Source organism: Hemiscyllium ocellatum, chromosome 44, assembly GCF_020745735.1.
Source record: "Hemiscyllium ocellatum isolate sHemOce1 chromosome 44, sHemOce1.pat.X.cur, whole genome shotgun sequence".
Classification (NCBI taxonomy): domain Eukaryota; kingdom Metazoa; phylum Chordata; class Chondrichthyes; order Orectolobiformes; family Hemiscylliidae; genus Hemiscyllium; species Hemiscyllium ocellatum.
In genome coordinates, this window is record NC_083444.1 from 11,885,373 (window position 1) to 11,902,390 (window position 17,018).

General features: G+C 56.9%; 1 protein-coding gene across 4 annotated transcripts in view; it reads right to left on the reverse strand.

The window, feature by feature from the left end:
• Nucleotides 1–3,847: 3,847 nt before the first annotated feature.
• Nucleotides 3,848–17,018, reverse strand: part of LOC132835248 (ephrin type-B receptor 3-like) — a 94,701-nt gene continuing 81,530 nt past the window's right edge. For 3 of the 4 annotated variants that reach the window (XM_060854631.1, XM_060854629.1, XM_060854633.1), the window contains exons 11-16: nt 13,682–13,929; nt 11,987–12,202; nt 9,460–9,609; nt 7,751–7,944; nt 5,567–5,722; nt 3,848–5,043 (exon numbers count right to left, since the gene is read on the reverse strand). In XM_060854631.1, the coding sequence (XP_060710614.1) occupies nt 4,935–5,043; nt 5,567–5,722; nt 7,751–7,944; nt 9,460–9,609; nt 11,987–12,202; nt 13,682–13,929 (1,073 nt within the window). In that variant the 3' untranslated portion in view covers nt 3,848–4,934. The remainder of the gene's footprint in view (nt 5,044–5,566; nt 5,723–7,750; nt 7,945–9,459; nt 9,610–11,986; nt 12,203–13,681; nt 13,930–17,018) is intronic. The other variant, XM_060854630.1, reaches the window with a different exon arrangement.

Here is a 17,018-nt window from a genome sequence, read left to right on the forward strand (position 1 = left end):
AGAGAGGGAAAGGGAGAGAAAGGGAGAGGTAGGGATGGAGAGAGAGGGAGGGGGAGAGAGAGAGAGAGGGGAAGACAGAGGGAGAGGGGGGAGAGAGCAAGTGAGAGAGGGAGAGAGAGGAAAAGAGAGGGAGAGAGAGGGGAGAGAAAAAGAGACAGCGCGATGGAGAGAGTGAGGTAGAGTGAGGAGGAGAGGAGGAGGGAGCGAGTGAGAGATAGGGAGAGAGAGGGGGAGAGAGAGAGGGAGAGAAAGATGGGAGAGAGGTGAAAGGGAGGAAGGGAGGGGAGAGAGGGAGGAAGGGTGAGGGATGGAGGGAGAGTGGGTGACAGGGAGGGCAAGGGAAAAGGCGGGGAGTGAGTTGGACAGCCTCCCCCATCGAACCCTTTCGCCACCTCCTTCTGGAAAACATTCCAATGTTTCAGCCGGAATCCCCTTTCCCGAGGCAGGGAATCCCACAGGCCTCCTGACTCCCTGGGGGAGGGGGGAGGGAGGGGGGAGACATTTCTGTTCCTCTGCCCCCCTGAACAGCCTACCCCTAAACCGAGGCCCCACTCCCCCTCCCCCTCCAACCATCAAACACGAGTGTGCACGCCCTCTCAGAGCAGAAAGTGGCCCTTCGGCCCATCGAGTCGACCCTGACCCATTGTCACACACCCCACCCTGGGGCCTGAACCCTAGAGCGTTACGATATTCGAGGACGGTGCGGATTCCCCCCTCTCCTCCGGCAAAATATCCCACCGTTCCGTAAATTCCCTCCAAACTTCTTCCTCCTTCCCTCGAAAATCCGCAGCAGCGAGAGCATTACATCCAGATCCGGGATCCGTAATATCGGACGGTGTGATAGCACTGGAAAGGAGGTGTGCCGGGATACTGCCCTGTCTGGAGGGATTCCCCGGGATACTGTCCAGTCTGGAGGGATTTCCCCAGGATACAGCCCGGTCTGGAGGGATTCCCCGGGATACAGCCCGGTCTGGAGGGATTCCCCGGGATACTGCCCCGGTGTGGAGGGATTTCCCCGGGATACAGCCCGGTCTGGAGGAATTCCCCTGGATACAGCCCGGTCTGGAGGGATTCCCCGGGATACAGCCCGGTCTGGAAGGATTTCCCCGGGATACTGCCCCGGTGTGGAGGGATTCCCCTGGATACAGCCCGGTCTGGAGGGATTTCCCGGGATACTGCCCGTTCTGGAGGGATTTCCCTAAATACTGCCCGGTCTGGTGGGATTTCCCCGGGATACTGTCCGGTCTGGAGAGATTCTCTGGGATACTGCCCGGTCTGGAGGGATTTCCAGGGATACAGCCCGATCTGGAGGGATTCCCCGGGATACTGTCCAGTCTGGAGGGATTTCCCTGGGATACAGCCCGGGCTGGAGGGATTTCTCGGGATACTGCCCGGTCTGGAGGGAATCCCCAAATACTGCCCGGTCTGGAGGGATTTCCCCAGGATACTGCCTGGTCTGGAGGGATTCCCCAGATACTGCTCGGTCTGGAGGGATTCCCCGGGATACAGCCCGGTCTGGAGGAATTCCCCGGGATACTGTCCCGGTCTGGAGGGATTCCCCAGGATACAGTCCGGTCTGGAGGGATTTCCCGGGATACTGCCCGTTTTGGAGGGATTTCGCCAAATACTGCCCGGTCTGGTGGGACTTCCCCAGGATACTGCCCGGTCTGGAGAGATTCCCTGGGATACTGCCCGGTCTGGAGGGATTTCCAGGGATACAGCCCGGTCTGGAGGGATTCCCCGGGATACTGCCCCGGTGTGGAGGGATTCCCCTGGATACAGCCCGGTCTGGAGGGATTTCCCGGGATACTGCCCGTTCTGGAGGGATTTCCCTAAATACTGCCCGGTCTGGTGGGATTTCCCCGGGATACTGTCCGGTCTGGAGAGATTCTCTGGGATACTGCCCGGTCTGGAGGGATTTCCAGGGATACAGCCCGATCTGGAGGGATTCCCCGGGATACTGTCCAGTCTGGAGGGATTTCCCTGGGATACAGCCCGGGCTGGAGGGATTTCTCGGGATACTGCCCGGTCTGGAGGGAATCCCCAAATACTGCCCGGTCTGGAGGGATTTCCCCAGGATACTGCCTGGTCTGGAGGGATTCCCCAGATACTGCTCGGTCTGGAGGGATTCCCCGGGATACAGCCCGGTCTGGAGGAATTCCCCGGGATACTGTCCCGGTCTGGAGGGATTCCCCAGGATACAGTCCGGTCTGGAGGGATTTCCCGGGATACTGCCCGTTTTGGAGGGATTTCGCCAAATACTGCCCGGTCTGGTGGGACTTCCCCAGGATACTGCCCGGTCTGGAGAGATTCCCTGGGATACTGCCCGGTCTGGAGGGATTTCCAGGGATACAGCCCGGTCTGGAGGGATTCCCCGGGATACTGTCTGGTCTGGAGGGATTTCCCTGGGATGCAGCCCGGTCTGGAGGGATTTCCCGGGATACTGCCCGGTCTGGAGGGATTCACCAAATACTGCCCGGTCTGGAGGGATTTCCCCGGGATACTGTCCGGTCTGGAGGGATTCACCGGGATACTGCCTTGTCTAGAGGGATTTCCCGGGATACAGCCCGGTCTGGAGGGATTCCCCGGGATACAGCCCGGTCTCGAGAGATTCTCCGGGATACTGCCCGGTCTGGAGGGATTCACCGGGATATTCCCTGGGATATTGCTCAGTCTGGAGGGATTTCCTGGGATATTACCCGGATATTGCTCAGTCTGGAGGGATTTCCTGGGATATTACCCGGTCTGCAGGGATTTCCTGGAATGTTCTCCGGTATGGACGCATTTACCAGGACACTGACCAGTCTGCAGTGGAAATCTCCCGGGATATTGCCCGGTCTGGAGGGATTTCCCGGGATATTGCCGGGTCTGGAGAGTTGCCATTTTGAAGACAGCTTGGAGCGAGTGGGCTGGTTGCCCTGGGAGGATCCACGATCGAGGGCAGACCTGATTGGGGTGGGCACAAAAATCTAGGAGGGGATCAGTCAGGAGAGAAGCTTCCTCCATCACGGCTGGGCTTGGGGAGGGAGGGAAATGGGGTTAAGGGAAGGAGCAGGAGCTTTCGAGGGAACGTGAGAATCCCAGAGGGCGGTATGTCTCTGGAACTGACTGTCTGGAGAGACGGGAGGAGCAGAAAACTCGCACCAGAGGAGCCAGGACGATAGGCCCAGTGCTGGGAAATAGGGATCAGGATTGGGAACAGCACACTCTTGGATGGCCCTCTTCCTGCATTATGGACCTCCCCTTCCCACAATGTCGCTCTTCCGCGTCAGGAAATCCTGCAACTGGACCAGGACGAGGGGGAATGAAACACCATTCACTGCCGCAAGAGCGATTTAAATATTTTCTTTTTAATATAAAAAAAATGGAAATATATGACATTGAGAGATTCAGGCGTCATCGCTCAACCAAGGGGTGGGGGGTGGGGGGGGGGCGCTGGTGGGAAATTGTGGGGTCAACAGAATACGGGGGTTCTCCAAATCTTCCGGCCAATCCCAATCCCGGAGTGAAGCTCCGACTCCGGAGTGACCGGCCATAAAACTCCCAAAAAAACGGAGCGTCGCATCATCACTTTACCTCACGCCAGGCGCGCTCAGTGTCACCTCTGCCTTCCCCCGACCCCACCCCCTGGGGGGGGTCACGGGAGGGGGACAGGTGCTTCCCTTGACCTTTCATTGCATCGATCGCACCCCCCCGGCCCCCTCCCCCGGCCCACCTGGGCCACCGCACGGGTCCCAAACCGTGGTCGCCCAGCCTTTTTAGCCGCCATTTTCTCGCCTCACTCACCGTTCCCCGGCCAACCGCACCCATTTCCCTGCTCCTCACCCCCACCCCTCACACCCTACAGGTGACCACCCCGCCCGCTGCCCCCTTCCCCCCAACATCAGGTTGGCGTGTCCTCCTTTCAAAATGGCCGCCGGCCCGTCTCCAGGGGCGACCCACCGGGAACGACCGGCAAGTCAATGCCGCGTCTAAGTGCCATTTCGCCAGCTCTATTTCTTTTAAAACCGCTTTCTCTTTCTCGGAGGTCTGTTTGGTTTTATTGAAAGCATTCAGTCATGGGATGAGGGCGTCGTTGGCTAGGCCGGAATCCCAGAGGGTAGTCAAGTGGCAACCACTTTGGTGGTGGGTGGGCACTCTTCCAAACTCAGGGGAATGGTAGCCTCATTCAAATTGTTTTTTTATGAGAGGCGGGTGGTGAGGAACGAGGAACAAAGTGAGGAGTTGGAGGGTGGGGGAGGAGGAGGAAGGCTTTCAAGGCCTTGAGTAGGCCTCAGGCTTTCTGGCTGCCAGCAAAGGGAGCTCAGGCGACACCCCCGCTCAGCTTAGTCGCAGTGGCCAACACGTTATGTAAACACACGGGACAGAGCCGCAAGGCAGCCAGAGCTCGGATCGGCAAGTGGAGGGGCCTACCCAGCATGCCGTTCTGTCCGCCTCTCCCCGGTCCTGGAGTGCGCCTTCAATGTGAAGGCCGGGATCCGAGTGTGTCACCTCTTTGCCGTGTTAGCTCCCCGTCTGCCCTCACCCCACCCCCTGCCAACTCCTCACCCGGCTTACATTGTCCTCTGACGTTCATGGGAGGGGCGGGGGGCGGCACTGCCCATTGTACCCCCCTCCTTTAGCCATCCCGCTGATGCCCAACGGCGTTGAATTAGTGCAGGCTGAGTTGGGGTGGTGTCGATGGAGAGGGCTACGCCCAGTGCCGTGCCACGGCCGTCATGGCAACAGTATCAGGAAGAAAACAAAAGTGCAAAACAAGTCCGGGACAGAATTCCCAAAAGTTTTTCCCGAAGGTCCGAGATGCCAGAGGAGATCGAGAGACGTGTTGGGGTGGAAGGGCTCAGGAAGTCGCGTCCTCTCTCTCTCGCTCCCTCTCTCTGCCTCCTCCGCCTTCCATGCCTGGGTTATCGGATTCCACGTGACTCCCGGCTCAGTCAGTTGCGCCCTGGCCCTGGTGGTTTCAGCTGGGCCCTCAGGGTCTGGATGCTGGCTAGCAGTTTCTTCTGGTGCCCAGCGAGGGTCACGCCAATCCGCAACAGGTCCCTGTGCGAACACAAGGAAAGGTCAGGCCTGAGGCCTACTGCCAACGCTCGTGTGTCCCCCACTCCCCCCGACAATACTCCCTCTCCGCTGCTTCATCCCAGGCCTGGCCTCTCCGGCTCATGGCACTCTCCTCAACTGTCCACGCTCAAAGGCAGACCAGGTAAAGCTCCCTCTACACCTTCAAACTGGATGTAAAACCACCGCTCCCATCAAACACTCCCAGGACAGGGACAGCACAGGGTTAGATACAGAGTAAAGCTCCCTCTACACTGCTCCCACCCTAACCCTGGCACATTCCCCGCTCCGGCTTGGAAATACATCCGCAGTGGTGGTGGTGACAGAGAGTCAAGATGGCGGCCTGCCCAGCATCCCTTGCCTTCCCGGAGGGGATCAATCACGGAATGGAGCGGGGAACGGGAGGCAACAGAGGCAGATCCCGTCCCTGGGGGAACGAGGAAGGACGTCGCTGTAGCAGTAGGCCGAGGTGGGGGATGGGGGAGGGGGTGGGTGACGGAATACTCACTCCGCTGAGATCTGAGTGACCAGGTCGAAGGTCGTGAAGCCGGCGTTGACGAAATTCTCCTCGTAGCGGCCCATCTTGATCACGTCGAGCCAGTCTCCCACCGTGGAGAATGTGGTATAGTGGGGGGTCCCGCGATCCAGAAGGGGCTGTGAGGGCCTGGGGGGGTGGGGGTGGGGGGGTAGAGAACAGGAGGTGAAAGGTCACTTGACGTGTGGTCCGGGAGGTCAGAGAAACGTGCCTCTCTCTCTCTCTCTCTGCTACCCCCACCCCCGCCAACACAACGTGGCCAATGCAGCGCTTCCCCACCCTTAGCACCCTGTCAGTGAGTGCACAGTGCGATCCCATTGAGCCAAAGTCAGATTCCAGTCGTTCAATGCATCAACGCCCCTCCCCCGTTCCTCTCAAACCGCCACCCCGGGATTTATTTGGGGTTTTTTCCCCTCAAAGCAACATTCCCCCTCCTCCTCCCCAACGAGGGGGTGGGGGTCTTTGGCATCATGCGCCACACGGGACTCTTGGCACCACAGCGCCAACCGGGCAGGGGTGAGGGGAAAGCCTTTCCTGCTAGGCCGCAGGTGAGCCCCAGGCTCAGAGAGGGCCCCAAACGTTATCGTCAAGGAGGTTCGGATCAGCGTCGCTCTGTTCAGTTTTATCCCTGCATGTTCCCAAACCACCCCCCACCCTCCCCAAGAGCGGGATCACGAGGCCGGGAATTGTTTCGGGAATCGGGGATTGGTGGGGGTGCGGGGGCATGGTTAGGGGACGGACACAACCGCCTCATCTCCCCTCTTGACATCACAAAACAAAATGGCCGCTGCGCCAGCGGGAAACGCCGAGCCAAGGGCGGGTCGCCAACCGGGCTGGCACTGAGGACATCGCCCCTCAGGATTCCACGCTCCGGTCCACAGCTTGTTCCCCATTGGTTCTTCCACGCCCTGAGGGTGGTGGGGTGGGGGTGGGGTGGCTCCCTGGCCTGGGGAGGGTTGTCCGGCCCATTGCTAACCCGTACTCCCCTCCAACCCGACTTTGCCTGCTCAATGTTCACTCCCCCTCCCCCCAAAACCCCCAACCCCATGAACACTGGAGACACTGCACGGGTAGGTTGCTGTGTGGAGGGACCGTTGCTATTGGTTACGGAGGGGCTGCCTGTTGAAGAGCTTACAGGAGTGAGAGACACGGCCTGGTCGAAACGTACCAGATACTTGCGGGAGGGGGAGGGGGTGGGATTTGATGGGGAGTGGTGGCGGGGGGAGAGATGTGGAGAGGTTGGGGCCCCACAGTAGCTCAGTGGTTAGCACTGCTGCCTCACGGTGCCAGGGACCCAGGGTTCGATTCCTGCCTCAGGGCCACTGTCTGTGTGGTTTTCCTCCGGGTGCTCCGGTTTCCTCCCACAGTCTAAAGATGTGTAGGTTAGGCTGGATTGGCCGTGCTAAATTACCCATAGTGCCCAGGGATGTGCAGGTTAGGGTGGATTGGCCATGCTAAATTACCCATAGTGCCCAGGGATGTGCAGGTTAGGGTGGATTGGCCATGCTAAATTACCCATAGTGCCCAGGGATGTGCAGGGTAGGGTGGATTGGCCATGCTAAATTACCCATAGTGCACAGGGATGTGTAGGTTAGGGTGGATTGGCCATGCTAAATTACCCATAGTGCCCAGGGATGTGCAGGTTAGGGTGGATTGGCCATGCTAAATTACCCATAGTGCCCAGGGATGTGCAGGTTAGGGTGGTTTGACCATGTTAAATTACCCATAGTGCCCAGGGATGTGTAGGTTAGGGTGGATTGGCCATGCTAAATTACCCATAGTGCCCAGGGATGTGTAGGTTAGGGTGGATTGGCCATGCTAAATTACCCATAGTGCCCAGGAATGTGCAAGTTAGGGTGGATTGGCCATGCTAAATTACCCAGAGTGACCAAGGATGGGTAGGTTAGGGTGATTGGCCGTGCTAGATTACCCATAGTGCCCAGGGATGTGTAGGTTAGGGAGGATTGGCCGTGCTAAATTACCCATAGTGCCAGGGATGTACAGGTTAGGGTGAATTGGCCATGCTAAATTACCCATAGTGCCCAGGGATGCACAGGTTAGGGACTGGACAGGCCCGGAGGGAGGGTGCTGGAGGGTGAGGAGGGGGCCAGGTTTGAGCCGAGTGAGCGTGTTGGCGCAGCGGCTGAGGTGACTCACGCTCCGTGTTCCCGTGTGACGATCTTCAGGCTGGCCGGGTTACGGATCAGCTTGTCCAGGGCGCCAACGATGAGGCCGAACCGAGGCCTGGTGTTCCGTTCCTTCTGCCAACAGTCCAGCATCAGCTGGTGCAGCGAGGTGGGGCACTCTGTCGGCGGGGGCAACCGGTAATCCTGCTCGATGGCGTTGATCACCTGAGGGGGAGAGAGCGCAGGCCATTAGCACCACGGTGGGGAGGGGGACAGCAGGGGCTCCCGTTTCCGGGGAGCTGAGAGGGATAGGTCAGAGGTCACGGGGTGACAGGTCGTGAGAAGGATTTGAGAGTCAAAGTCGACATGAGGCCTCGGGAGTCAGGAGCCTGGGGGTGGGGGGAATGCCCAGGGACCCGGGAGTGCGGCCTAGGGAGACAGGGAAGCCTGCGGTGAGGTCTAGGGAGATGGGGGCCCAGCGTGAGGCCTAAGGAGTTTGGGATCAGGATGTGAGGCCTAGGGAGGTTGGGACCAGGGTGTGAGGCTGAGGGGGTTTGGGACCAGGGTGTGAGGCCTAGGGAGTTTGGCACCAGGGTTTGAGGCCTAGGGACGTTTAGGACCAGCGTGTGAGGCCTAGGGATTTTGGGACCAGGGTGTGAGGCCTAGGGGGTTTGGGACCAGGGTGTGAGGCCTAGGGGGTTTGGGACCAGGGTGTGAGGCCTAGGGAGTTTGAGACCAGGGTGTGAAGCCTAGGGAGTTTGGGACCAGGGTGTGAGGCCTAGGGAGTTTGGGACCAGCGTGTGAGGCCTAGGGGGTTTGGGACCAGAGTGTGAGGCCTAGGGGGTTTGGGACCAGGGTGTGAGGCCTAGGGGGATTGGGACCAGGGTGTGAGGCCTAGGGAGTTTGGGACCAGGGTGTGAGGCCTAGGGGGATTGGGACCAGGGTGTGAGGCCTAGGGAGTTTGGGACCAGGGTGTAAGGCCTAGGGGGATTGGGACCAGGGTGTGAGGCCTAGGGGGATTGGGACCAGGGTGTGAGGCCTAGGGGGATTGGGACCAGGGTGTGAGGCCTAGGGGGATTGGGACCAGGGTGTGAGGCCTAGGAGGATTGGGACCAGGATGTGAGGCCTAGGGGGATTGGGACCAGGGTGTGAGGCCTAGGGGGATTGGGACCAGGATGTGAGGCCTAGGGGGATTGGGACCAGGGTGTGAGGCTTAGGGTGTTTGGGACCAGGGTGTGAGGCCTAGGGGGATTGGGACCAGGATGTGAGGCCTAGGGAGTTTGGGACCAGGGTGTGAGGCCTAGGGGGATTGGGACCAGGGTGTGAGGCCTAGGGAGTTTGGGACCAGGGTGTGAGGCCTAGGGGGATTGGGACCAGGGTGTGAGGCCTAGGGGGATTGGGAGCAGGATGTGAGGCCTAGGGGGATTGGGACCAGGATGTGAGGCCTAGGGGGATTAGGACCAGGGTGTGAGGCCTAGGGGGTTTGGGACCAGGGTGTGAGGCCTAGGGGGATTGGGACCAGGATGTGAGGCCTAGGGGGATTGGGACCAGGGTGTGAGGCCTAGGTAGACGGGGAATGAAGGTGAGACTTAGGGAGTCAGGTCCCAGAGGGTGAGGCCTTGGGAAGTTTGGGGACGGGATTAAAGGGGACGGGGGTAAAGGGGACGGGGTGAGGGAGAGGAGTCGGTCGGAAGTGTAAGGGTTTTTGAAAAGGAAGCCGGCAGGTTCTGGAATACTTACATCCTGGTTCGACATATCCCAGTATGGCCTTTCTCCGTAGGACATCACCTCCCACATGACAATCCCGTAACTCCACACGTCGCTGGCCGTGGTGAACTTGCGGAAAGCTATGGCTTCTGGAGCGGTCCATCGGATTGGGATTTTTCCGCCCTGTGTCGGAAGAAAGGGAAATCAGCAATTAAACCAGAGTGCGAGCCAGCAGCCATCTTGGTCAGAGAGCCGAAGGTTCTCACATTCCCTCAGTTCCACCCCCAACCTGCCTCACGTTTGGAAGGTGACTGTCATAAAACACTCGTAATTATCATCACCCGGCCAACCGTTCAAAATGGCTGTCGCACAGCTGCCCCCATCCCGAATGGGTCTCTCCATCATCAGCAACACTCGATAATATCGCTGGATCACCGAGTGATCAACATTTGGCCCAACCCGTCCATGCCGACCAGATATCCCAACCCAATCTAGTCCCACCTGCCAGCACCCGGCCCATATCCCTCCAAACCCTTCCTATTCATATACCCATCCAGATGCCTCTTAAATGCTGTAACTGTACCAGCCTCCACCACTTCCTCTGGCAGCTCATTCCACACACGTACCACCCTCTGTGCGAAAACGTTGCCCCTTAGGTCCCTTTTATATGTTTCACGTCTCACCCTGAACCTATGCCCTCTCCTTCTGGACTCCCCCACCCCAGGGAAAAGACTTTTTCCATTTACTCTATCCATGTCCCTCATGATTTTATAAACCTATATAAGGTCACCCCTCAGCCTCTGATGCTCCAGGGAAAACAGCCCCAGCCTGTTCAGCCTCTCCCTGTAGCTCAGATCCTCCAACCCCGGCAACATCCTTGTGAATCTTTTCTGAATACGTTCAAGTTTCACAACATCTTTCCGATAGGAAGACCAGAATTGCACACAATATTCCAAAAGTGGCCTAACCAATGTCCTGTACAGCCGCAACATGACCTCCCAACTCCTGTACTCAATACTCTGACCAATAAAGGAAAGCATGCCAAACACCTTCTTCACTATCCTATCTACCTGTGACTCTACTTTCAAGGAGCTATGAACCTGCACTCCAAGGTCTCTTTGTTCAGCAACACTCCCTAGGACCTTACCATTAAGTGTATAAGTCCTGCTAAGATTTGCTTTCCCAAAATACAGCACCTCACATTTATCTGAATTAAACTCCATCTGCCACTTCTCAGCCCATTGGCCCATCTGGTCCAGATCCTGTTGTAATCTGAGGTAACCCTCTTCGCTGTCCCCTACACCTCAATTTTGGTGTCATCTGCAAACTTACTAACTGTACCTCTTATGCTCGCATCCAAATCATTTATGTAAATGACAAAAAGTAGAGGGCCCAGCACCGATCCTTGTGGCACTCCACTGGTCACAGGCCCCCAGTCTGAAAAACAACCCTCCACCACCACCCTCTGTCTTCTACCTTTGAGCCAGTTCTGTATCCAAATGGCTAGTTCTCCCTGTATTCCATGAGATCTAACCTTGCTAATCAGTCTCCCATGGGGAACCTTGTCAAACGCCTTACTGAAGTCCATATAGATCACATCTACTGCTCTGCCCTCATCAATCTTCTTTGTTACTTCTTCAAAAAACTCAATCAAGTTTGTGAGACATGATTTCCCACACACAAAGCCATGGTGACTATCCCGAATCAGTCCTTGCCTTTCCAAATACATGTACATCCTGTCCCTCAGGATTCCCTCCAACAACTTTCCCACCATTGAGGTCAGGCTCACCGGTCTATAGTTCCCTGGCTTGTCCTTACCGCCCTTCGTAAACAGTGGCACCACGTTAGCCAACCTCCAGTCTTCCAGCACCTCACCTGTGACTATCGATGATACAAATATCTCAGCAAGAGGCCCAGCAATCACTTCTCTAGCTTCCCACAGAGTTCTCGGGTACACCTGATCAGGTCCTGGGGATTTATCCACCTTTAACCGTTTCAAGAAATCCAGCACTTCCTCCTCTGTAATCTGGACATTTTGCAAGATGTCACCATCTATTTCCCTACAGTCTATATCTTCCATATCCTTTTCCACAGTAAATGCTGATGCAAATATTCATTTAGTATCTCCCCCCTTTTCTGTGGCTCCACACAAAGGCCGCCTTGCTGATCTTTGAGGGGCCCTATTCTCTCCCTAGTTAACTTTTGTCCTTAATATATTTGTAAAAACCCTGAGCCATGTTTCTGTAATTGTTAGAATATCCCAGTCCCATGTTCCTAACCATGCCCTGAGTTCATCTGCCTTTCCTGTTAGGCCCCTTGCATTGAAATGTGATCAACACTCAACAGCAACGCTGGATCACGGAGGGATCGCCAATCATTACAAATGGAGCAAAGGTCCAGCCTTCCCCATCTCCCTCCGCCCCCTCGCCCCCTCCCTCTGCGAGTCAGACCAAAGGGCTGGCAAGATGGAGGCAGTAACATGAACGCCGTCGCCCCCCCCCCCCACGCCCTGCTCCACACCCCATGCCCTCTGCCCCCTCTCCCCCCCGAGGTTTCTCACCAAGGTGCTGGTGTAAGTGGGATCCGAGGAATTCTCCTCCAGGAAGCGGGAGAGGCCGAAGTCGGAGACCTTACAGACCAGGTTGCTGTTGACCAGGATGTTGCGGGCAGCGAGGTCCCGGTGAACGTAGCTCATGTCGGACAGGTACCTCATGCCCGAGGCGATGCCCCTCAGCATCCCCACCAACTGGATGGCAGTGAACTGACCGTCATTCTGCTGCAGGCCGGTGGGCACACGCACACACAGATACACACACACACACAGACACACAGATACACAGACACACAGATACACACACACACACACACAGATACACACACACACACAGACACACACATACACAGACACACAGATACACACACACACAGACATACACAGATACACACACACAGCCATACAGACACACAGATACACACACACACACACAGACACACAGATACACACACACAGATACACACACAGATACACACACACAGACATACACAGATACACACACACAGCCATACAGACACACAGACACAGACACACACACACATACACACACACACACACAGACACACATACACACAGATACACACACACAGATACACACACACAGACATACACAGATACACACACACACACACAACCATACACACAGACACACACACACACACACATACACAGACACACATACACACACAGATACACACACACAGATACAGACACATGCACACACAGACACACAGACGCACACACACAGCCGCACACACAGAACACATGCACACACACACAGACACATGCACACACACACAGATACACACACACAGACATACACATAGACACACACAGACACACATACAGACACACACACACATACACATACACACACACAGATACACACACACACATACACACACACAGATACACACACACAGATACACACACACACATACACACACACAGATACACACACACACAGATACACACACACACAGACACACATACACACAGATACACACACAGATACACACACACAGACATACACAGATACACACACACACAACCATACACACAGACACACACACACACCCACAGATACACAGACACACACACACAGCCGCACACACAGACACATGCACACACACACACAGACACACGGACACACACACAGACACACAGACACATGCACACACACACATGCACACAGACACACACACGCACACATACACACACACGCACAGGTACACACACACACAGACACACACACACACAGACACAGACAGACACGAGAAGGAAAAACAACAAATGGTCAACATTTAATCGCCAACACTTGGCCAGCAGAAACCCACCCCCTTCCCCGGGGAGATTCCGAACGCGGATGGAAACACTCGCTGGAACTCTGGGATCCAGTACTGTCCCGGCGCAGAAGCACAGCCAGACTGTCCCACCTTAACTGTCCCCTGCCTGCCTGTGGGATCGTGCTGTGCCCTCCCTACGCTCTGCCATTGTTCTGGTGTGTATCTATCATGGTGAGGTGGGTGGTGGGAGGGGGGGGGAGGGGGTAGAGAGAGGGGACGAAGGAGGGCTCAAGGAGGGGGGGCATGGTTTCCCCTTGAAAGTGATGGAGGCATGAAGAGAGGGCGCTATATGAATGCAGAGGCTGCGAACCCGGGGAGGCGGAGAGTTGGGGGGGGCGGAGCTGTTGGCACTCACCCGCAGGAAGGAGTCCAGTGCCCCGTTCTCCATGAACTCGGTGATGATCATGACTGGGCAGCTGTTGGTGACCACCCCCTCCAGGTGGATGATGTTGGGATGGTCGAATTGTCCCATGATGCTGGCCTCGCTCAGGAAGTCTCGCCGCTGGCGGTCTGTGTAGCCCCCTTTCAGCGTTTTGATGGCCACGTACGTCTCCCTCTTTCCCAGCACCTTCAGCCGCCCCCGGCAGACCTCACCAAACTCCCCTGCAAAATAAGGCAAGATGGCGTCAACAAGGTGGTGTCAACAAAATGGCGTCAGCAAGATGGTATCAACAAGATGGCGTCAACAAGCAGACGTCAACAAGATGGTATCAACAAGATGGTGTCAACAAGATGGCGTCAACAAGATGGCGTCAGCAAGATGGCGTCAACAAGATGGCATCAACAAGATGGTGTCAACAAGATGGTGTCAACAAGATGGCGTCAGCAAGATGGTATCAACAAGATGGTATCAACAAGATGGCTGCAACAAGATGGCGTCCCTGACCAAGTCATCGTCCCTACCCCCACCTCATGCCTCCAGCATTCCCTCTGCTCCTGGTCCCTTCCAAAGGGCCATGCCTTCCCAGACTCTCTCTCCTGACAATTCCATCTTGCATTCCCAACGTGAGACCCTTCAGGCCAGAAGCCCTCAAAGGTGGGGAGGTGGAAGGGGCAAGATGGAGGAGAGAGAGAAAGGTGGTGAGAGGGGAGAGAGAGAGGGGAGGGGGAGGGGGAAGGGGAGAGAGGAGAAGGGGAGAGAGGGGAAGGGGGAGAGAGGGGGTAGGGATGAGAGAGAGAGGGGAAGGGGGAGAGAGGAGAAGGGGAGAGAGGGGGGGGGGGAGAGAGGGGAGGGGGGGAGAGAGGGGGGGGGGGAAAGAGAGGGGAGGGGGGGAGAGAGAGAGGGGAAGGGGAGAGAGGAGAATGGGAGAGAGGGGAAGGGGGGAGAGAGGGAGAAGGGGTGAGAGAGAGAGGGGAAGGGGGAGAGGGGAGAGGGGGGGGGGGAAGGGGAGAGAGAGGGGAAGGGGGTAGGGGGTAGAGAGGAGGGGGAAAGGGGATGGGGGTGGGAGTGGTGAGACGGGGGGGTGAGGAGGTGACTGACGGGGTCGGGGGGGGGGAGAGGGGCTGATTACAGAATGCGAAGGGGCAGTTAATGGTACTTGGGGCAGTTCTGCTCCGTTCACCTGGGGAGTGGGGACTGAGCGGACCCTGGTTAAAAACTCCTGTGTGGCCGTTACTGGAGCGTGTCGCGTGTAGGTAGCGTGTGCGTGGCGTGTGTGTGTGTGTGTGTAGCATGCGCGCAGTTTTGGACATCCCTCTCGGTGAGTGGGTTGGGGTGGAGACGGTTCTGCCAATCCTCCCTGAATTGCGCAGTCCACCCTTCCACGTTTAAAGCCGCAAACCCACCCCCTGCCCACCCAGAGAAGGATGGGCCCGGCTGATCTGATAACGGCCTTGTATCGTTCCAAACCAGCCTCTGAAAATGCGGGCTTTAACCGTCTTTAAATACAACTACAGCACTTTCATCAAACCCCTGACTCCACGCGTGTAAACCCCTCGGGAGTTTAACCCCTTCCACTTCCTGTTACTGTCAGATTTCACGGCTGGTTTAGTCGTCTGAAGTTGTGCTAATTTTCCGAGCGTTCGAGAAATTATTTTGAACAGGGTGGGGATGGAACAGCTTGAGCCGTGATTGGGTCTGGGTCTCCTTGTATTTCAGAGCATCCCTCCATCTCCCACCTCCAGATAGGATCCAAACTCCCCCCCCCCCCCCCCCGCCGAACACAGATCTCAAGACAAACACACACACGTGGTCCCAGCGTTTCCGTCACATCTGGACACTTTGCAAGAATACCACGCTCCCTTTGCGGCCAATCCCGCAAACAGCCAGTCGGTGTTGTCCTTTGCGACAGCGAACAATGAGTCCAACGGTGCCTACCTAGCCCTGTCATCACTGAGTGCCGAATCTCCCGCCACCTCCCCACACCCCATTTCTACCCCAATCCCATCCAATTCCTCCCCCTGCCCTCTCCAGAGGAACCTCCCCCCCCATGTCCCCAGGCAGTGTCCCCCCCCCTGACCCCGGGCTGCTCTCTGGGTGGAGATCATTCCTTGCCCTTGCTCCTTTCATTCGTCACTTTCAACCTGCGCCCACCCCCTCCCCCCCCCACCCCATTCTTGCCCCTTTTCGGGGCAGGAGCAGCTTCTCCTCTGCCCCCCTCCCCATGATGTTTAACCCTCTCTGGAATCTCCCTTCCTCTTCAATCCATCCCCATCACTGACGTTCCTCATCCCAGGGACCGTTCTCATCCATCCCTCTCTCTCTCGCTCTCTTTCCCCCCACCCCGCTGCGCTTTGTTTCTGTGTCTCACTCTCTGTCTCTCACACTTTCTCTCTCATGCTCTCCCTCTCTCTCTCACACTCACTCACTCTTCTTCCTTCTCCCTCCTTCCCTCTCTCTCCCTCTCTCTCCTGCCCTCCCTCTCTCTCCTTCCCTCTCTCCCTCTCCCTCTCTCTCCTTCCCTCCCTCTCTCCCTGTCTCTCCTTCCCTCTCTCCCTACCCCCCTCTCTCTCTTCCTCTCTCACCCTCCCTCTCTCCCTCCTTCCCTCTCTCTCCCTCTCCCTCCTTCCCTCTCTCTCCCCCTCTCTCCCCTTCCCTCTCTCTCTCTCCCTCCCCTCCCTGTCTCCCTCCCTCTCTCTCTCTCCCCTTCTCTCTCTCTCTCTCCCCCTCTCCCTCTCCCTCCTTCCCTCTCTCTCCCCCTCTCTCCCCTTCCCTCTCTCTCTCTCCCTCCCCTCCCTGTCTCCCTCCCTCTCTCTCCCCTTCTCTCTCTCTCTCTCTCTCTACCCCTCTCCCTCTCCCTCCCTCTCTCTCTCTGATGTGTTCCCATCTTTCCTGTCCTCCAGCTGAGCTCTACCCAGGGTCTTGTCCCAAGTTGAATGTTCCGTCCCCTCGGTCCCTGTGAACAAAGACGTGGGACACTGTGGGTGTGACTCACAGCTCCCTCCGCCCCTGTCCCACTAACAGTCCGCGCACATCCAACCAACCCCCACTCCCCCCCGGCTCCCTCTACTCTTGCATCACCTCCCCCCTGTTAGAATTGTACAGCTCAGAAGGACTCAGAGCAGCAGTAAGCCATTCGGCCCTTCGAGCTGATCTCCCACTCAATAGAGCTCCACTTACCCGCCCTCTCACCGTAACCCGGAATTGTTCAACATATGATCTCCCTGAGCTATAAAAGCGATGACTGAAGTAGTGTCAACCACATCACTGGGCAGGGAATTCCATGGATTCACAACTTTCCAGATGAAGATGT